General features: G+C 30.4%; 1 protein-coding gene across 1 annotated transcript in view; it reads left to right on the forward strand.

Annotated features, from left to right (window-relative positions):
* Positions 1-23,524, forward strand: part of LOC111633738 (rho guanine nucleotide exchange factor 11-like) — a 158,979-nt gene that overhangs the window by 8,677 nt on the left and 126,778 nt on the right. Inside the window, exons 3-6 of the mRNA XM_023378347.1 lie at positions 8,330-8,387; positions 13,009-13,166; positions 18,732-18,812; positions 20,562-20,690. Of these exons, the coding sequence (XP_023234115.1) occupies positions 18,783-18,812; positions 20,562-20,690 (159 nt within the window). The 5' untranslated portion in view covers positions 8,330-8,387; positions 13,009-13,166; positions 18,732-18,782. The remainder of the gene's footprint in view (positions 1-8,329; positions 8,388-13,008; positions 13,167-18,731; positions 18,813-20,561; positions 20,691-23,524) is intronic.

Consider the following 23,524-nt stretch of genomic DNA (forward strand, 5'->3'; position numbering starts at 1 on the left):
GTGGTAGCCCCAAGTCTCCATTCGTGCATAGGGGTGGTTGCGTCTCGATAGCTATAAGGGTGCGGGAGATATGAGGCTAAAAGTAGTTGAAAATGGCTTTCTATTTCGAATGTTTTGTTCGCATTTGTTCGAATTAAATTCGAACATAAAATTCGAATATTGGTTCGATTATAGAACGATTGTAAACGTTCCATAAACGTTGAAAATAGTTCGTTTGACTAAACGTAAAAATTCTCTAATTAGTCTGAAAACGGAGGACCTAATTCTTGCATTCTGTGAAAACGGGTAAGATTAGCTATAACGTAATTATCTTAATCTTCACTATCGTTACTTTTTGCCCAGCGAAGCTGGTCCTTGCAGCTAGATTCTAGATTACTTAGAAAAAAAGTCTTTTATATATATAAAAAAAACTATATTACATACAAATAAAAACCCAGCGAAGCGGGATCTTGCAGCTAGTATTAAATATTAAAAAACACAGTATTTTTAAAGTTAAAATAAGATTAAACTAACGAATACCAAAACCAAAGTGATGTAGAGATATGATGTGCTTGTATATCGATGACGTAATACATGTAACTGAGGAGCAAACGAAAACAACCGAGTCAAATTAATAAAGTCGAAAAAAAAGTGTGCAATATAATCAAGAAAATGCGACTATTGTATTAATCTTTAAAATATTGGTATTAAATCTGTCTTATAAAATCACGACGAGGCTCACGTTCGAAAAATAGGCTCCAGTCTCCCTTGGTTACCGGTGGCGAAAGCAGCGCCGGCCCAAGCATGGCTACTGCAATGCCCTCAACAGATGTGAGGAATCAACCTAGCCTTGGTGTTTCTGTGGCAATGCATCCACAGACCACAAAGGCTGGAAAACCACGCCAACGGATGAAATGGACAACAGAAATGAACGAGTTTATCATCCGTACTTACTACACCATCACAAGACTCGAAACAAACATGACAGCATACAGACAACAACTACACCATAGATTCACACAACAATATCCTCACCTCACTGTCACCGAACAAAGGGTTGTTGATCAAAAAAGAACAATTATACACAACAACCTTATCCCACAAACAACACTTGAACTTATCAAACAACAGGTTGCTGATCAAATACATCAACAGACAGAAACATTTAACATTAATGAAGATCACGTAACCTGTCAGGATAATCCAGCAACAAGCATTGATAATAGTACACATACAACAACTACCATTAATGATACTACAGACACTTCCTCATCCATCACTGATAACATAGACATAGATTTAGTTAATACACTCTCACTTATATTTCAGGAAACACTCACTAAATATACAGGTACAGATCCCACACAAAGACCACGAATACCGAAAATCAACACGTCAAAGGTAGTAGGAAAAACACTAAATTATGTAAACACTCACTTACTACCAAACTACATTCATTCAATTTCTACACTCTCAGACATTCATACATTAGTTTATGCTGGGGCAGTCACAGTAGTAACACACCATGGACTGAAAATACACTCACAGACAGACACACACAAAACACAATTCTATCACAAGCCTGCCTGGCAGAGAAGAATAGAAACACAAATAAATGACATTAGACAGCAATTAGGCAGGCTGACACAATACACTAAAAACAACATAACACCCAAATTAAAGAAACAACTCAAAAACATTTTCAAGAAAATCAAAACACACACAAAACATGAACATCACAACACACACATTACAGAATACATCGATACACTAAAACAAAAACTCGCAGCCAAAGCACGTAGACTCAAACGATACAAAACATGTACACTACGAAAACAACAAAATAAATTATTCACAAACAATGAAAAACTTTTCTACAGACAAATCAGTACCAAAACAAACACTGATACACAGCACAGTGGCACACCAACAGAAGAAGAACTCACAACTTATTGGTCTTCTCTTTGGTCCAATGCTGTTACACACAATGCTGATGCAGGCTGGATCGAGGAGGAGAACAGAAACTTGCACAACATACCAACTATGCCCTGTGCTGAAATAAACATACACGACATTCGCTACGCTGTTAACAGAACACACAACTGGAAGACACCTGGTGTAGACAACATTCACAATTTCTGGTACAAAAAGTTTACATCACTGCACCAGGAACTAGCTAAACATCTAACACACATCATCATCAATCCACAAGACATGCCAAAATTTCTTACTCAGGGCATCACCTACATGAAACCTAAAAACAACAAAACCACAGACCCCACACAATACAGACCAATTACATGTCTTCCAACACTCTACAAATTATTGACATCCTGTATCACAAACAAAATATACAAACATGTTGAAGAACACGACATTCTTACAGAACAACAAAAAGGTTGCCGTAGAAATCACAGGGGATGCAAAGAACAGTTACTCATAGATTCAGTCATTCTACGGCAAGCACACAAACAACACAGAAACATACACATGGCATATATAGACTACAGAAAAGCATTCGACAGTGTTCCACACAGTTGGCTGCTACATATTCTACACATGTACAAAATACATCCATCACTCATTGCATTCTTCGAAAACACTATGCAGCACTGGAGAACAACACTACATCTCAGGGTTAGTAACACTTCCATACAAACAAACGAAATATTCATTAGGCGAGGAATTTTTCAAGGAGATTCCTTGAGTCCTCTCTGGTTCTGCCTAGCCCTGAATCCATTATCCAACATGTTAAACAACACGCATTATGGCTACAATATCAGACATGAAAAAACAACACAGTTTACACTCTCACATCTCATGTACATGGACGACATAAAACTTTATGCATCCACACAAAAACAACTTCATCAACTCCTACAAATCACACATTCATACACTAAGGACATACAAATGGAGTTTGGCTTAGACAAATGCAAAAAACTTCACATAGAAAAAGGAATCCTGAAGAAAGAAGATTTTGCACTTGGAAATGGAGACATTATTGAATCCATGGAAGAGGGCGAGTTCTACAAGTATTTAGGATTCCAAAAGGCCAAACTAACAGAACATACACAAATAAAGCAAAGATTAATTAAAGAATACAAAAGTAGGTTAAATGCTATTCTCAAAACACAGCGAAATGCAAAACACACAGTTAAAGCAATAAACACATATGTCATTCCAATACTTACTTATTCTTTTGGAGTTATACATTGGACTCACACAGATCTCGATCAACTCCAAAGGAAAACAAGAACAACACTTACTAAGCATAAACAANGGTTATTTTTTATATTTTAGGATACTGGAATACAAAGCGTAGAGAAATACAAAGGTTAGTCAAAAGTTGACTAACTTTTGACTTAACCTAATAGTAAAAATTTTTTTTAAATTACGTTGAAAAAAATTTAACATTGCTTATAATATGAAGCTCAGGCTTTAAAATTTATGAATTTTATCTTATTAAAAAAAAAAAACAAATTTTAACAAATGGCATAGTATTTATTTATAGTCGATAGCTCTTTTATTTTTTGATTCATGATCCTCGATCAACTCCAAAGGAAAACAAGAACAACACTTACTAAGCGTAAACATCATCATCTTAAATCTGCTATAGAAAGATTAACCCTTCCACGTAAAGATGGCGGACGTGGCTTGATCGACATAGTTAACCTTCACTACAAACAAATAGACACTGCGAGAGTTTTTCTACAGGAAACAAGTAACATCACAATTACATAAAGCACTAACTCTAGCAGACTCAAATAGCACACCATTAAACTTACACTCACATCATACAGACATGACACAACACATAAAAAGCATAGACACCATCAAGCAATCGTGGGCTCGAAAGGCACTCCATGGCAGGCATCCTTATGACCTGGCCCAGGATTTTGTTGACAAAACTGCGTCAAACAGCTAGTTAGATCGGGGATGCTTCTTTGGGGAGAGACAGAAGGATTCATGATTGCCATACAGGATCAGGTCATAAATACTAAAAACTACAGAAAACACATACTCAAAGATACAACACTCACACATGACACATGCAGAAAATGTCACATCATGCCAGAAACTATACAACACGTCACTTCTGGGTGCAAGCTCTTGGCACAGACAGATTATTTACACAGACATAATCAAGTAGCAAATATAATACACCAAGAGCTTGCAAAGAAACACAACTTGGTAGACATTCACAAGCCATACTACAAGTATATTCCACAGACAGTATTGGAAAACAACATGCACAAAATGTACTACGACAGAGCCATAATCACAGATAAAACAATTTATAACAACAGACCAGACATCACACTCATTGACAAACACAATAAAATCATTTATATATAAACAATAAAATCACATACATTATAGACATAGCTATTCCAAACACTCTCCTGTACAGGTATGATACCACACACACTACACAAAAGCCTGGGAACATTAGAATTGAGTAGAAATACATACATCACACTACAGAAGGCCACTATATTGAATACATGCCACATTGTTAGGAAATTCCTGAATACAGACACTGACACACTTATTTAATTTTAGTTTTGTTTTGGTTGCTATGCCTTGACTCTGGTCCGGCCTAGTATCACAGCCACCGGTGTGAACCGAGTAACCCACTAAACCCAACATAATAATAATACATACATACATACACAGTCTTGCATATTTGTCAGTCATGTTTTTCCCATTTGTGGGGTGTTAAATAATCTGTCCAATGTTGATTGCTTTTCTCTCTTCTTCAGGATTTACAGAAGTAATTAATAGCATTGTCATTCGGGACATTCTAATTTTCATTGCGAGTGTTGAGTGTTGAAGTCAACAATTTGACGTCATCAACAACATTCCAACTCGAGTACGAAGTGCTTAGTTTCCATAATTCCATTCTCAGCAAGATGGATTCCATTCAAATGTTTTAGCAATTACCCACAATTCATTTTAAAGTAGCAGTCAACATATCTGTTGAGTGCTAAGTGTGTTGAGACAGTGCTGACAACAGCGCCACTTCAACGTTGAAAAAAGGAATGACTTTTAACGAACGTTGAGATCAGCGCTGAGTCAGCGTTGAAAATTGGAATGTCCCGAATGTAGAGATCCCCAAGCCTATTAACCTCAACCTGGTATGAATGTCATTCTGAGACTGTTGTTCTGATATTCTCACACTTCTTCAAAAGATCTTTAATAGCAAATGTCAGCATTGATCTTCTTTTGTCTTCCTTTTTTTCAGAAGTAAACACATCTTGCTGAGTTTCTTGGTATTCTTCATTCAAGAGTTCTTGGAGTTTCAGGTTCCATTATGAGCTCTTCAATGTCATCTTCATTTCCCTCTAATTTGAGATCTCTAGCAGTTGTCACAATTTCATCTATAATTTCGGGAACATCATCTCTGTTTTCCTGAATGCAAGAGGGATACAGCTTTCACCAAGCAGAATTCAACTGTTGTTGAGTGACTTCTGACCATGCCTTTTGAATGAGCCAGATAGCTTCAAGAATAACAAATTTTTTTTTCCAAAATGTTTTAATGTCATTGTTGAGGAGAACTGGCATGCTTCAAAACTCAGACAAAACAGTGTGCAAATGTACAATTTCTTAAAACTAGCAATAACCTCCTGATCCATTGGCTGAATCAACAAAATGGTATTTAGAGGCAGAAACTGAACTGTCAGCTAGGGAAAGTTATCCAGCAAATTATATTTAAGGTCTTTTGGGTTCTGGTGTGTTGTCCAATAGCAACAGTGCTTTCAATGGAAATTCATTGGTATGAATGTAATCCTTGATGCCTGGAGCACAAACTTTAAACAGATATTCTTTGAAAAGAGCTTGTATGACCCATGTTCTTTTATTTGATCTCCACATCACTGGCAGTCTTTCTTTAATTATGGAATTTTTTTGAATGCTCTAGTGTTCTCAGAGTGATAGACAAGAAGTGGGATAAGCTTCATATCACCACTAGCATTAGCTCCCAAAAATAATGTCAATCATGGGTTTATGTCCAGGAATATTTTTCTCATCTTTTGTGATGTAGTTATGGTTTGGCATGTGCTTTCAAAATAAACCAGTTTTATCACAATTGAAAATTTGTCATGGACAATATCTTTCTTTTTTAATGAATTCTTCAAATTTGAGACAGAACTTCTCAACGTCTTTTTTATCTACACTAGCAGACTCATTGTGGATTACCACAGTTATTCCCTTGGGCTTTATACACCGTTTTAGCATCTTACGCCAACCAGCAAGGAGTTGAGGTTATATGGGACCAAGTTTCCATCATTAGACCTATGTCTAGCAAGCACTCCATCAAACATCTTGAAAAGCTTGAGATTTATAAAGCCCAAGGGAAAACTTCTTGTATCAATCATAGGGACGCCCACTCTCTATCTACAGCATGGAAATCATTTTATGAAGATAAATTGTAATTTTTACGAGGCATTCATTTTTAATGTGATTCTGTTGAGCTTTTTATTTTATTTTTTTATTTTTTATATTCATATATCCCCATCTTTTTGTATTCATTCCCTTAAGCGCACATCATTACAAACGCATGCGTAGTTATTATTTTTTCGTAATTTTAATTTAAGTTCTATTTCTTTAATGTTCTTTTTACTTTATTATTTAACTGATGAAGATCGTTAAAGACAATTGAAAACATTTTTATGATATTAAATTATTTGCTGGAATATTTAAAAAGGTGATAATTTTACTTAATTCTAGCTCAAGTACAAGTTAATATTTTTATTAATACAAATTAGCGTTTATTCAAAAACAAATATTTTTTAAATCCTTAATATTTACTAACAATAGTAAGGTAAGAAAGGTTAAAAATAGTAGGAAAAAAATAAAAAAATTACTTCAATTTTTTTCACATGTCCACATAACATGAGCAGGTGCAATGTAATGGGGACAGGTTATATGTATTTATTTCTTTTGAAAAAAGTAACTGTTTTCTAAAACCAAAACATTCCTCACACTATTATTGTTTAGTGCCGTATACCTATCCCTTCAAAAATACACCTACTCTTCAAGTTGATCACATGCACTTGGAAACAGTGGTGTACATAAGAAGAAAAATACTGTCCTGAGGATGGGGTCATCCTGATGAAAGGTTAAATAGCCATGTTGAAAAAAGTTTTGAAATAAAAATGTATTTTCTTTTTTTGGTTCTGTTTCAGTTTCAGTCTTTTGTAAAAATTGAAACTATAGTTAGTGAGACTGAATCATCTCTACTATGAAACACATAACCATCTAAGAAGGTTGCAGTATAACAAGAGATTAAATTGATCAGAAACAAAGTAGACAATATTCCAACTTCACTTTTTAAACACATGGTTTTTCTGCATTTGGCAAATTTTTCCAATTAATGTCTTTAGGGTTAGCCAGGACATTATTACATTTTAATTGTAGTAAGAACAACTTGACAAACTGGATATAGATGTATAAATAAAGCACTAAACATCAAAATCCAGTAAAAAACAAATAGTTTATAAAGAAATGAATAGTAAGAACTATAAACAGTTAGAATGATAGAAAACATTTGTTTCTTTATTAAAGTACTTGTTTTTTGTAGGATTTTTGTGTTTAGTGTTTTATTTTCTACTCCATTTTATTGTAATGTTTTTGTAGCTATTGCCATTATATTGTTTTTTTCTACCATAAGTTTCTCTGAGATGATTTCATTAATTGTCTTGAAACTTTATATGATTGAGCATAATCGGCACCCTGGATGCATTTGAATCTTGTTTTCTATTAGGAGGAAGCAATTGTTTCATTTATTGTCTCAAAGTCGTGGTTTCTTTAATGTCATCCTGCATGATACATTTACTAGACATAAGTTAAGACCACTGTCTATTGATGTTAACAAAATTTAATAATTAAAACAAAAAATTTGTGGGGTTTTATGTTTTAATTAAGTTCATTAATTAATGTGTTTTAATTAAATTCAAATCTGAGTAATCTTAACTTTTATCTAGTTAGAATTATTTGGCATGAGAAATTAATTGTTTCTTACATACTATATGGTACAATATTTTCAAGTCAGAATTTTCAACATTATTTCATTCCAAATTATCTTCCCTTTCATTCTTTCAATATGTATCAACACAATACAGAATAATAAATGCTCTAACACCATCCCCCAATACATGTTCTTAACTTACATGATCTGCTGTACCTGTTATATTAGATGTTAGATTAGTCTTCACCAATATCAAAAGATATGCGGTATTTGTTAATATCAATGCTCTGTACATATGAACAAAGTAATATTTTAACATAATAATTGTGAATTGTTGTAAAAAATTTATTAAAAATAAATATATTTTTTTTAATACAGGTTAATGGAACATTGGTTACGCAGTCCAATCATCAAGAAGTAGTTAAACTTATCAAATGTGAGTATACTTTTTTATCATTGTAGGATGAAATTGAAAAAGATTAAATTAAGGAAAATAATTTAGCATTTCAAAAACTTAATGTTTTTTAACAATCTTACACAATTAAGTTGTTACTGTCAGATAATATTTTGCATGAATATATTTTATTTAATACTTTTTCTAGCATTGAAATTAATTGAGCTCAATTATGCAAAAAGCTACCAACCTTCAAATGTAAAAAAAAGAATGGGTTAAAGTTGTATACAAATTCAGTATTGTACAATTTTCATTTTACAGAAATACCAAATTGCACAACTATTGGTAGTGTATTTAAAAAGCTCAGTGACTAACCCATAATTTCATTATAAACATTTCAATATTTTACAGAAACCATTCAACTCACTTTGTTGATTTATATGTTACAGTAGAGTGCCACTCTACTGTAACAGATGTTTGGATTAGCAGTGTCTGAACACTGCTAATCCAAACATCCTCCTAATCTGAACATGTTTTGGTCGGCTCTTTCCTGAGTGAACCACGTGAATAAGGCTTCATCAAGCTTGTCAAATGTTGAGGGCCTTGCTGTTTGTCGATTTTTAACTGATTTTTCTGAAGTAGAGGCACAAAACTGCATGATCTTTACGTGATTTTTTCCAGTCAGTTATTTTGGCTTTGCCCACTCCAAACTCTACTGCCAATTTTATTTCACTTTCACCTTTGTCCAGGGTGGGGTGTTGACATCATTGATAGTGTTGGATCTATATAAACCAGACCTGTTTTACTGCTTGCTTCTCCATTATTTTAATTATTCGGCTAATTTGAAAATCTGCTAATCTGAACTGGGCTTGGTCCCAATTAGTTCAGACTAGCGGGACTCTGCTGTATTTATATGCAATTTACTTGAGCTACCAAGTGGGTGTTAGCTTTATGGAGGACATTACACTTAAATTTCTCTGTTTGACTCATAGTTTACTTCCAAACCATTCAAATTTCAAATTTCATTGTTGAAATACCAACAATGAGTTTACACACTTTCTGAATACATTAACAATATGAGTAAGTGTAGGAAGAAAAAACACTTACTGTAACTGAAATGACATCTTTGGACACTTTTGGAATAATAAATATTGAAAAGAACATAGTTAATATAAAAACAACTATTATCAATGAAAAAATTAATTGACTTCACTTCAGACCAATTAGAATGAAAAGAAATGTACCATTCTTTCCATTCTAATTGGAAAGATTGGTTCTTGCTCGTGGTGAAACAAAATGATTTTTCAAATCCTATCAAGTAAATAATATAAAAAAGTTACTTGATGCAGGAGATCTCCTGAAAAAGTAGTAGATATTTTTAATGATCTAACATCATTATGGCTAAATGGCAAGCTTATTGCTAAGGCAAAAACTTGACAATTTGCAAGAAATGATGTATGTATCTTATGCTAATAGACTGCTTGAAATTTTATAAGAGCTTAAAAGGTGACAATGGGATCACTGAAGACATAAACAGCTTTAAAATAAGCCATCTTGATTTTGATATTGATAAAAATGATTATTAACATATTAATGATTTTTATTTATTCTATGTCTTTTCTGAAACTAAAAAATGAATTATTTAAGTATGCTAATAGTGTCAGTTTATTGCTTTTTGAGTTTAAATACATTAATTAATTAAGGGTTGTATCTTTTTACATCCCCCAACTGGACCTAATTGGGGTATGAGAATAATTTTGAAATGTAATATGGTAATTTTATAATACTAAACTATTATTTAATTTATTTATAGATTTTTTGTCTGAAATTTAGTAAATTTATTTTTAAATATTTTTCTGTATTGAATAAAACTACTACAAAAAATTTTAAAACTAATTCATCAAAGTTTTAATATTTATTATGTTTTTGAGTTCTACTGAAATGAATTAGACTTATATAATATGATTAAATATAGACGAAATATAAATGAATTTAGACTTGTATAATATGAATAAATTTACAGCCTATGAAAAAATGAAAAATGAAATTCTGTTTTTATTATTTGGATTATGTAGTGTTATTGTAGAGATTATTAAGCCTAAGATGCATGATGTAAACTTTTTTACACTCTTACATAAGGCGAGTCTCTGAGACTGCCATTTCAAAATACACAGAAACAGTACTTTGTAAGTTTTGTAACATTTATTTGTTGTTACATTTCTTACATATCATAACTCTATACACCTGGTCTACATTTTTCTTACATTTGCTACAAATAATTTTACTCATTTGGCCAGTTTTAGAGGGACATACAAAGTAATGCCTCTTTTTTTTATTTCTGGAACTTCTTGCTGTGCATCCTCCAGTGCAATTTTACTGAAGTGTTTATATTTTGTAAATATTTTTACTTTCATTTTTAACTACCTTTTACTAATTTTTGTGTAGCTCATTGGCTTAGGAAAGACTACTGTTTATTTGAGGCAAAGAAGTTGTTGCATTTTCAGATATTTTTGACTTTAGTTTAAAAAATTAAGAAACATAAGATAATTTATAGAGGTGATAATTTAGCTGACTGACATCACATATCATTTGATATGCTATAATTTTATTGTTTTTTTTTCTTTTAAATTTATTTTTAACTTTTACACCTGTATTATTACTGTTACAAGAGCATTTTTTTTTTTTCAACCTCTGATGGACCAAAACAATGACAAGTGTAAATAACAAAATGAATTTATTACAAAAAGTTAGGTACAAACATGGTTACTTTTCGACATAATCATCATGATGATTGAGGCATTTGTCTATCTGTGAACGAACTTTGAAATTCCCTCTTCATAAAATGTTGCCACCAGTGATTGAGATGGGCCTTAACATTGTTTTGAAGATCGTCATTATTCTCAAACCTCTGCCCTCCTAGCCATGTTTTTAGTTCAGGAAGAGATGAAAGTTGCTCGGTGCTAAATTGGGGCTGTACACTGGGTGTTTAAAAAGTTCCAAGCTAGGTGGAAGTCTGAAAGGTGACAGTCTTCACATCTTTAATGTGTGAAGACTTCCATCTATTTTCTGAACTGAAAACTTGGCTAGCAGTGCAGAGGTTTGAGAATAATGACAATCTTCAAAACAATGTTAAATTAAGGCCCATCCCAATCACTGGCGGCAACAGAGGGGATTTCAAAGTTCATCCATAGATAGACAAATGTCTCAATCTTCACGATGATTATGTCAAAAAGTATCTAACTTTTGGTAATAAATTCATTTTGTTATTTACACTTATTTTTGTGTTATGGGCCATCAGAGGTTGGAAAAAACTGCCTACGTATATAAACCTTTTTATCAAATAATTTGAACAAGTTTGGAATACATATTTTCAAATTCTTTGAATTTCAAATTTAAATGTAAAGCATTGTTTAGTTTTTCAAAGTAAACAATGCTTTTAGTATATTAATATTAAATAATTGTTGGCCATGTAAACTTATTTTTACTTAAAATGTATCATGTGATTGTGGAAAAAGCACCAGAGGACGCTTTTATCATTTTTTACATTTTAACTACGGAGGCAGTAGCCTAAAAAGGAAGGTCGTCTCCGTGAGTATTTGTGTTTTTTAATGAACTGCTGATGGTGTGAACAACGAAAAAATGACTGAAACAAAGAATTTTTCTTTGTAAAAAAGTTGTATTTATTTTTAGTATATTAATATTAGAAACTAGTATTTTTGTAGAAAATGGTAATTTATATTTTAGATTTATTGATTGAATCTTCTAAAAATTAAAATGAAAGTAATTTAAAAATAAAGTACCTGCTTTGATATTATAACTGTTTTTATTTTGTTTTATTGATTTTATATCACTATAAATTAATGCCTTTTATTTTCAGAAATAATATAGGAACACAATATAGCTTAATGCATGTCTGCATTTCGGTTCATTATCTTGTGTAATTGAACTTTGATTGTGCACATAATGACTTTTAACTTTGATTTAAATGATATTTATTCCATTTACATTAGAATATTGTGTTTTATTTTAAAATTTTTGTTTGCCTGAAGATGAATATAAATTTGTTGAAAGTGCTAACAAAAATAATATAGGATGTTCCCCTAAAATTCTCTAGTTTTTTGGATTACTTTTGGGAAAAGAAACATGAGTACAATACTGAAAATAATGGTGGTAGAGAGTGCATCTGAAAAAGATACTTATTATATTAAAGCATGTGTGACATCAAGACCACATATGATATCCAATCTGTACTTGATTTTTGTCCAAGTCTAAGCCAGATGTTATGAGTCACTGTTAATGATACCCATGATTTTTGTATTTAGGGCTCTGAAGCATAGTATACACACAATTGTTGACATACCCACAAAGAAAAAAGCTTAAAGAGGTGATGTCAGGTGATAGTTGGACTGATAAATTGGGCTGCATCAAGCCAATACAACAATTTAGATGATGTGATAGTGGAAATCCTTTGGAACACCTCTGTGATGGTCCTTATGAGTATATGCACATGAACCTTAGAGTATTTACCATCTTTTGTAGCATATTTTATTCATGTACCCGAACAAATGGATTTTGTAGAGTTTAAAACTATGGAAATTTGAAGGGAACACCCTGTACAATTTTGAAATTTTCATTATTAATATCCAGTATAATTGATTTTCAGCTGTTCCTTATGTGGCATTAATATTGCTGGGAAAACCCAGTCCTGGAAGTAGATTAGCTCCAACTCCTCCTCCACTTAGTCTCACTAGTAACATACATAACTATCATGGTCATAGTAGATCTCCTTCTGAAAGAATTACAGGTCCTCAACCTGTTAATGTAAGTATTTATTTAAATTTTTTAAAATTAAATTTGACTTTATAATTTTTTTTAATTGCAGTTTTGTTCAAATTCATCCAATGTGGTTTAAACTAAACATAAAAATCTTTTGACTTGTAAAATGTGTTTGTACATTTATTTAGAACAATACAGTATCTAATATTATTAATAATAAATGGATCAGCAAGAGGCTATACTGAAAGTATTAGACCTTATGTATCATTAAGCAATGTGGTGGTATACAGGTACTTTCCAACATTGCCATTTAGTATGTGTCTGTCAAAGCATTCAAATCTTCAATCTCTGTTAGGAGGAAGAAGTTTTTCCCTTTTATCACAAAGTTGTGTTTTCTAACAAATCATTATGGATGGTTCACTATTTTTGTACTTGAATTTTCATTATTTCACTCTAAACTTTCTTGCATTCTATGCTTTGAGTTACATATTATTTAAGCATGTAATGAAATGAGTTAGACATGAATGATATAATTGTGTCTCCACTACTATCAGATCATGAGTTGATGAGTTGTTGTGGGATACCAATCTTCATGAATTTGTCCACTGCTAACTAATTATATTTGTCTAGCAGTTGTTTTCAGAATTTTGTCAAGAAGACAGTGGTTTTACTTTTATATGGATAGGTTTAACCTATCCTGTGTTGAAATTTTTCAAAAAATTCTTTTTTGTGTAGTGTGATGTTGAATTTTTGTTGATTTAAGCCTAATGAAAATTACACATTTTTGAAAAATATTTGTGGCTATTGTATTATCTGAAATTATTTTTCTATTTTGCACAAACCAAAATAGATATATTGATAAATTTAAAAACAAAAAAAAAATTATATTTTAGAAGTTAGTTTTAATAAAAAAAATTATAACGACTAGCGGCATCTAGTTTCAAAAATGTTCCAATGCTGAAACAAGATATCTCGGACCAACTGGCCAAGGTCAGCAGGTTGCGACTCCAAGATAAGTTGGGAATAACATGGGACAGGTTAATGATGACTTCAAGATTTAAGATACCTGGATATAAGGGTGAAAACAAAGTAACTTGCAAATACAGATATACTGGTGGAGGGAACATTTTCTCAAAAACATGCCAAAAGATTGTGTAGCAAATTATCATAATCATAGTATGACAAAAAAATAAAAAAATGAGTTTTTATATTTTTATTAGTAATGAGAAAATGCAAAATAAATGTATTTATGTAAAAAGAATTAAAGATGGTTCATAGCAGTTGTCCATGAATTATGCATAATTGTGTAATGAACACTATTTCAAGCAATTTAAGCCATAATAATAACTATTAGAAATGGTCATTTTTCTACATTTGTTTGTAAAGATAACAATTAAGGATTTATTTTCACATATCTGTCATTTGATAGAAATTAGTATGGAAATAAATCCTCTCTGATCCTGTTATACAGTATATATTTTCTTCTTTATTACTAGAATAGTGTCTGTTCACTCTAAAAATTACTGATAAAAATATTTAACTCATAAAGCCTGCATATGCAATCAAATTTGAATTCTAGTTAATTAAATAACACAGTTCTTTTTTACTTCTTTGTTCTTAGTTTTTACATTTCTATTTAAATGTTGTCTGCTTGGACTTTGTTTATTAATAGGACTTATTACACTGATGAAGTTTCTGATTAGCAAAGAGAGGAAATCTTAGTCAAAAGTCAAAACAAAATATCTAGTCCTATTAATAAACAAAGTCCAAGTAGACAATATATACATATAAATAACACAGTGTTTTTCAACCCTTTTCTAATAGTGGCACCCTCAACTTGGTAATTTTTTTTATTTATATACTTAGCACATTCATTTATGATAAGTATTATTGTATTTTATGATACATAAGATGCACTTTCATTTCAGCACAAATATTTAGGAAAAATTATTTAGCCATCCTGACATGCTTTTGGTACTTAAGCTCAATTTATTTTTTTTTGTATAATTGTGCTTTGTAAATAGAAAAAAATCTATGCTAACGTTTTGGCATTTTTCAATTAAATGTGTTCACTGCTTCAATTAAATGTGTTCATGTGTATACTTCCATTCATAAGTAAGTCAATCTTGTACCTTACATTTCTAGGTCATGCAGAATTATCTTATATGAGTTCAGATAATATTGTAGCTACCCAACCTTTTGTGTTATTATCTGTGTACTTTTCAGAATGGCAGTCTTTTTATATTGAAGCATGTCATCTGTTTAGCTATTTCTGCATTATATTTTTCAATTCACTCAGACAATTTACAGACCCTAATATCCTGGCAATACATAGTGCACCCCAGCTTAATAAATCTAAGAAAAACTCCTTTTGTTTAAAGACATATTAAGTTTTATTGGCTCCTGATGCAAGTTGGGATAAAAGAGAACATGCTAGCTGATGTTGCTGTTAAGGCACAAGAGAGCTCTGCATTTTCAGTCTTGTCTTATGTTACTTTCATAACTTTCTACTGTCATCAAAATAACATGTATGGACTTTGGCAGATTTATTGAGAAGCTTAAATTAATAATAAATTTAATGAGATTAAATTAGATGTCAAGAATAGAAGTCAAAACATTATAGGAATAGTCAAGAAGTTCTTGCATAATTCATGCATATAGAATATAGTTCTCTCACACACAGCCATCTTATGTTGGATGAGGATGTGCTTATTTGTCAGTAATATAGTTGTGTTTTATCAATTAAACACATTTTAATTGAATGTTCCAATTTTAATTCTTTTCATATATAACATTTTATGCATTCTCATTTTAAACTTTTAAGTTTTAGACATATTATTTTGGACATAAAATTTTAATTGAAATATTTTTTAGTTTTAATTTATTAATATTTTAATTAAACAAACATTTCAGTTTTGAAGTTTTATAAGTTTTATGTCATTTTAACAGTACTGTTTTATAGTCTTATTATCTTTACTGAACATTTTTACCATAGCAATCAACTGCATTGAAAACATTGTTGAGCAAGAAGCAACATATCATTGATGACAAACTTGTGTAAAAAAAGATAATAAGTATGAAACTATGATTTGAAATACACCAAAAAAGGAAAAACAAATGTTTTAAGAATTTACATTTATTTAAGTTTGTATATATCTGGTAACTTGTCAGGGGCAAGCAAAAAATTTCTGATGTTAAAAAACAGGATAACAAAAAGCATCTTTGGTAGGATATGCGATTTCAAAAACTTGTAACAATTTTAACCAGATTTCACCAGTACAACATACCTATAGATAACATAAAAAATAATGGTAGCCAGTACAGTGTGTTTATAAATGAATGGTGCAGTTTTAAAAATTAATAATAAATCTATTTATTACCTTATATGGGCAAACCTTACAGCATAAGCAGCGGCAACTGTTCAAGTTTTTTATGCATTAATCACAATCCTTCAATATGTGCACCCATGGTCACATGACACACATCTACACAGTAATCAAATTCTTCCCATACGTAGTGTAGCATATCCTCCGTGATGATCTGCAGTGCATGCTTTATCTGATCACACAATTCCTCAAGGGACATGGGCATTGACGTACATAAACTCGGTCTTTAACAAACCCCACAAAAAGAAATGCAGGGTATTAAATCTGGCAAATGGGGTGGCCAGAGGAGCAGGTTGTTGTCTGCTGCTGCACCACGTCCAATCCAGCATTGGTGAAGAACACGATTAAGGAGCTCAGGTACATTCCTGTGAACTTGGACTGTTGCCGCTGCTTATGTTGTAAGGTTTGCCCATATAAGGTAATAAATAGATTTATTATTAATTTTTAAAACTGCACCATTCATTTATAAACACCCTGTAAATAGTATTGATGGTTGGTCCATAAAAAATATTCTATATATTCAGGCGAGAAGGCTAGTGAGTGGTATGATAAAAATGAATGAAACAAACTGGGCTTCTCTATTAGCCACATTGAATGCTGTAGGCTGATTGGAACTCACAATAAAAAGAAAATGGGGTGGAGACCCCCTTTATCATTGGAGGCTTCTTTTGATGAATAGACAACTCTTTCTATTCTGTGGAAACTAAGAGGGTCTATTTTCAGCTTCATTATGGATTTACGCCATAATGGGGTAACGAGTTGGTGAGGGGCAGGATCACAGATCACTCCCCAAAAAATTCTTGGTGATTTTGAACTCATTCAGATTCATTCCCAAGTTCCCAGAGTGGTAGGCTGATGCTTTAACCACCTCAGCCTTCTGTAAAGACAATATTGTTTGGTAATTGTCTTTCCTGTTACATTCTTGTGAGAAAATGAGAATGATATTTTGAAAGAGAAAGGTAAAAATGTGACTACTAAAAGGGCATCGTTTCGTAACTGACGCTAAATCCAAAACCAGAAACGGAAGAAAGTGCTGATGAAGCTACACAAAAAATTTAAAAAATACTATAATTTCCACAATATAAATGTGCATATTTATAAAGTAAAAATAATAATTATTGATATTAAACACTGTGTTTTTTCTAAAACAGAATTACTTTTTAGTCACCATATATGCATACCAGAAAAAAACTGTTTTTAGAAATAGAATACTGGCATAGCCCATCTGTGTAGCATTGATAAAATGAGATTATTAAGAAGAGTGTTGTATTCTTATCCACTATTAATAATACATTATCTCCTAATTTTGTTCAGCAGTATATTTAGGAAATTGTGTGAAATGTTAATTGTTGGTATATTTGAACATTTCAGAGAGTGATAACTAATCATTTGATAACTCCATAAATATAAATATTTCATGTAATCCATATTTAGACTTATTAAATTTACTTTTTTCAAATTAAAATTTTAAAAAGTTCTCATATTACTATTTATTTAAACTTAAATAGTTTATTATAATTCAAATACTAGTTTATGAGATTTGTATAAAAAAACTGTCTAAAAATAAAGTTTACTGGCTTTTCTTTATTTTTTAAACATATTTGGTTGTTTGTGCAGCCATCAGAATAAAATGAAAGATAAAATAAACAGTACACAATTTGTAACAAGTTTGTTACAAATTGTTTTTATTCTGTGTGTTTAATTTTACTGTTAAATTGGGCATTTGATTTGTGTTCTGTTCATTTTAATTTGATGATGGCTGCACAAACAGATAAAAACATTTGAAAAAAAACTGCTGGTAATAAAGACTTTAAAAGTTTACTATGAATAGTTTTAGCTTTAATCCTGTATATTTTCTTATTTACATTAAATCTTTTATCTTTCTATATTGAATTTGTTAAGTTTTTTACAGATATTATGTTCTTAGTTCTTACAAACTAAAAAGTAAGATAAAATCAATTAAAAAATGACTGCAAATTTATAGAAAAGGAAAAAATGCAAACAAATTATTTAAAAAATTGAGAAAGTTTTACTTTAACATAACATAATATAACAGTTTATTTTTATTTTATTTTGTTTTTATCTTTTCAATGTTAAAAGGCAATGCTATTTAGCATGAAAAGCCTTCATTTAGAAATAAAAAAAAAACAATAATTAAAAATATTATATAAATATTGAAAGATTTTATATAAAATATAATAAATTCCATAATTTTAATGTTTAGCCTGAAATACAACAAGAAGTTGAAAACGAAAGAATAGGAACAATTAGGAAAATGTTGGAACAAGAACTTATTTTTGTTGAAGTAAGTTACAAAAGTATTTAAAAAGAAAAATTTTTTTATTCTTATATAAAATGACAGAATGTATCAGTTTACTATTATGACAGTGTTTAAAATAAGTAAGATAATATTTTAAATTAATATTATTTTTTTATGAAAACTTATTTCTTCTAAACCAATTTATTGTCAATGGAATAAATAATGGCTCATTGTTTTGAACGAGCCATATCTTATTCTTCATCTGAAGTACTGCCAAAATTACTTAAGTAATTACTTAAATTACTTAATATCTTAATAATTATTAATAGTTGTGGAAAATAGCCCAATTAACTATGGTGATTGTTTAGTTTATTAATAATACATTGGGTTTAGTGATGTTTATATATATATATAATAAATGAAAGTTATGTTTTGTTTAATAACTATGGAAACTTATATTCAGGAATTTCCTAATAATATGACATGTATTCAATATAGTGGCCTTCTGTAATGTGATGTATGTGTTTCTATTCAATTGTAATGTTCCCAGGCTTTTGTATAGTATGTGTGATATGATGCCTATAGGGGAAAGAACATCAGGTACAGTACAATAAGCACCCTATCCCTCCTCCACAGATGCCTTATTTCCTGGGCAAGTTATGTGTACTTGCTGATTTTTTCAGTTTATGTGTTTTGTATATTGTGAGTGTTTGGAATGGATATGTCTAATGTATGTGATTTTATTATGTTTGTCAATGAGTGTGATGTCTGGTCTGTTGTAGTAAATTGTTTTATCTGTGATTATGGCTCTTTCGTAATACATTTTATGCATGTTGTTTTCCAATTCTGTCTGTGGAATGTATTTGTAATATGGTTTGTAGATATCTAATAATTTGTATTTGTTTGCAAGCTCTTGGTGCATTATATTTGCTACTTGATTATATCTATATAAATCTGCTTATGCCAAGAGTTTGGAATCAGAAGTGATGTGTTGTATAGTTTCTGGCATGATGTGACATTTTCTGTGTGATTCATTTGTGAGTGTTATATCTTGGAGTATGTGTTGTCTGTAGTTTTTAGTATTTATGATCTGATCCTGTATGGCAATCATGAATACTTCTGTCTCACCAAAGAGGCATCTCTGAGCTAACCAGCTGTTTGACACAATTTTGTCAAATTATTATTATTATTATATGAACTTTTTTAGAGACATTTGACTTATTTTCTGACATTCTTTTTGTAAAATGCACAGACCTAGATTTTAAAACAGCCAGAAATTTCTACCTAGAACTTTTTCACTACAGGAACTAATTAACTTCTAAGAATTAAGTGAAAATGTTTTTGCATGAACTTTTTTTTTAATGTGTTAGACATATCTGTGTGACTTCTTGATACTGGACAGGTTAATTTCCAAGAAATGTTTTACTATTTACTATGATTCAAAAATTGTTTATATTTTTGTTGAACTCTACCTTTTTTTTATTTTGTTAAATGGAACTATGTTTTATAAAATACAATCAAAATAACATGATAAATTACTTCAATTGACAAATTCCACCAAAATATTTGTTGAATAGAAAGTTTCATAAGATGTTCATTATGTAAAATTTTACTGTGAAAGTTAATTGTGATTTCATCTGGCAATTAACATGTGTAGACAAGCCTTTTGAATGTGTATCACATTTTTCATATTTTTGGAAATTATTATGTATCCTTTATTATCTAAGAATAATTTATAATATTTTTATATTTTATTTAAATCTGAAAATTTGTTTAATTTTTAATTTATTTCAGAATTTAAAAAGTGAATTAGCTAAAACTCCATCAGATAAACTTCAAGCTGAAATGAATGGTGCAGCCAAAAGAGTGAAAACTTTGGAGGATCAATTATTTAATTTAACCAGAGTTCATCAAAGTATTTCCGTAAGTGATGGATATTTATTAATTTTTGTTTGATTTATATTATTACTATTATTTTTTAAATAGATGTATATTTTTCATTTTGTTTCAATAGAATACCGAGCACTTTTGAAATTTTTTCACTTTACTTTTGGATACTAAACTATAATAAATAAAAAGCCTTTGATACTGTTTTTTTTTTTTGTTTATTACTGTATTTAAACTTTTTACAATCGTGAAAACTTAATTGGGGATACATTTTTAGTAAAATCTAACATAGATGGAATGCTAGAACAAACTATGTGGAAATTGTTATTATTGTTTAAGTTACTGAATAAAAATAATTTATTGATCTGACTGAGTATTATACAGATAAAAGTTTAACAGATGTGATGAAAAGATATAAATGACATAATTTAACATAATAATGAATTGAAATTACTAATATAAAATAGACTAGTAAAAAATGTTTTATCAACTTATGGTAAATATTTTTCTTTATTATGTGTCAAATTTTTCATATACAGTATTATGTTTTGATTTCAGTGATTATATATTCATAAAATAAATACTTTTTTATTCTAGTATTTAATGAAAAAACTTATTTGGGGCTACTTTCATCTTGACTTGTTTTTTTTGTAAAAATTGTTCTGAATTATGAAATTTTGGCTCAGTTTTTGCTCTAATTTATTACATTAAATCTTTTTTGATTTCTATCTCTCTCCTTCTCAGCAAATTAATTATAATAATAAGAACGCCCCTGAATTCTATTTGCTGAGTTTTTTTGATTTCTTTTGGATGAGATCAACAAATTTTTTTGACTGAATGACCTGTGAGATTTTATATCGTACATTGAAGATTATTTAATCATAATTTGGTCGTTTGTAAAAATTGGTGTTTGTAAATATAATATACAGTAGCCCCTCGTTATATTGCGCTTGTTGGGAGACAGAGAGAAAGCGCAATATATCTGGTGGCGAAATATAATCGAGTACTAAAAATTCTGAGCTTATATTAAACATATTATACGTGCTATGGAATTTCTCTATTCTTTCATCAGTGAGTATTTCTGATATAAAATAAGCTTAGTAAATGATGTTTATGTAAACATTGATACCATAATTATCCATTTAGCATTATTATTTTTTTACATTTAAAGACAAGTACTGAAGATATTNTGATATTATAACTGTTTTTATTTTGTTTTATTGATTTTATATCACTATAAATTAATGCCTTTTATTTTCAGAAATAATATAGGAACACAATATAGCTTAATGCATGTCTGCATTTCGGTTCATTATCTTGTGTAATTGAACTTTGATTGTGCACATAATGACTTTTAACTTTGATTTAAATGATATTTATTCCATTTACATTAGAATATTGTGTTTTATTTTAAAATTTTTGTTTGCCTGAAGATGAATATAAATTTGTTGAAAGTGCTAACAAAAATAATATAGGATGTTCCCCTAAAATTCTCTAGTTTTTTGGATTACTTTTGGGAAAAGAAACATGAGTACAATACTGAAAATAATGGTGGTAGAGAGTGCATCTGAAAAAGATACTTATTATATTAAAGCATGTGTGACATCAAGACCACATATGATATCCAATCTGTACTTGATTTTTGTCCAAGTCTAAGCCAGATGTTATGAGTCACTGTTAATGATACCCATGATTTTTGTATTTAGGGCTCTGAAGCATAGTATACACACAATTGTTGACATACCCACAAAGAAAAAAGCTTAAAGAGGTGATGTCAGGTGATAGTTGGACTGATAAATTGGGCTGCATCAAGCCAATACAACAATTTAGATGATGTGATAGTGGAAATCCTTTGGAACACCTCTGTGATGGTCCTTATGAGTATATGCACATGAACCTTAGAGTATTTACCATCTTTTGTAGCATATTTTATTCATGTACCCGAACAAATGGATTTTGTAGAGTTTAAAACTATGGAAATTTGAAGGGAACACCCTGTACAATTTTGAAATTTTCATTATTAATATCCAGTATAATTGATTTTCAGCTGTTCCTTATGTGGCATTAATATTGCTGGGAAAACCCAGTCCTGGAAGTAGATTAGCTCCAACTCCTCCTCCACTTAGTCTCACTAGTAACATACATAACTATCATGGTCATAGTAGATCTCCTTCTGAAAGAATTACAGGTCCTCAACCTGTTAATGTAAGTATTTATTTAAATTTTTTAAAATTAAATTTGACTTTATAATTTTTTTTAATTGCAGTTTTGTTCAAATTCATCCAATGTGGTTTAAACTAAACATAAAAATCTTTTGACTTGTAAAATGTGTTTGTACATTTATTTAGAACAATACAGTATCTAATATTATTAATAATAAATGGATCAGCAAGAGGCTATACTGAAAGTATTAGACCTTATGTATCATTAAGCAATGTGGTGGTATACAGGTACTTTCCAACATTGCCATTTAGTATGTGTCTGTCAAAGCATTCAAATCTTCAATCTCTGTTAGGAGGAAGAAGTTTTTCCCTTTTATCACAAAGTTGTGTTTTCTAACAAATCATTATGGATGGTTCACTATTTTTGTACTTGAATTTTCATTATTTCACTCTAAACTTTCTTGCATTCTATGCTTTGAGTTACATATTATTTAAGCATGTAATGAAATGAGTTAGACATGAATGATATAATTGTGTCTCCACTACTATCAGATCATGAGTTGATGAGTTGTTGTGGGATACCAATCTTCATGAATTTGTCCACTGCTAACTAATTATATTTGTCTAGCAGTTGTTTTCAGAATTTTGTCAAGAAGACAGTGGTTTTACTTTTATATGGATAGGTTTAACCTATCCTGTGTTGAAATT

Source organism: Centruroides sculpturatus, unplaced genomic scaffold (assembly GCF_000671375.1).
Source record: "Centruroides sculpturatus isolate CEXI.00-Female unplaced genomic scaffold, Cexi_2.0 scaffold796, whole genome shotgun sequence".
In the NCBI taxonomy this organism is placed as follows: Eukaryota; Metazoa; Arthropoda; class Arachnida; order Scorpiones; family Buthidae; genus Centruroides; species Centruroides sculpturatus.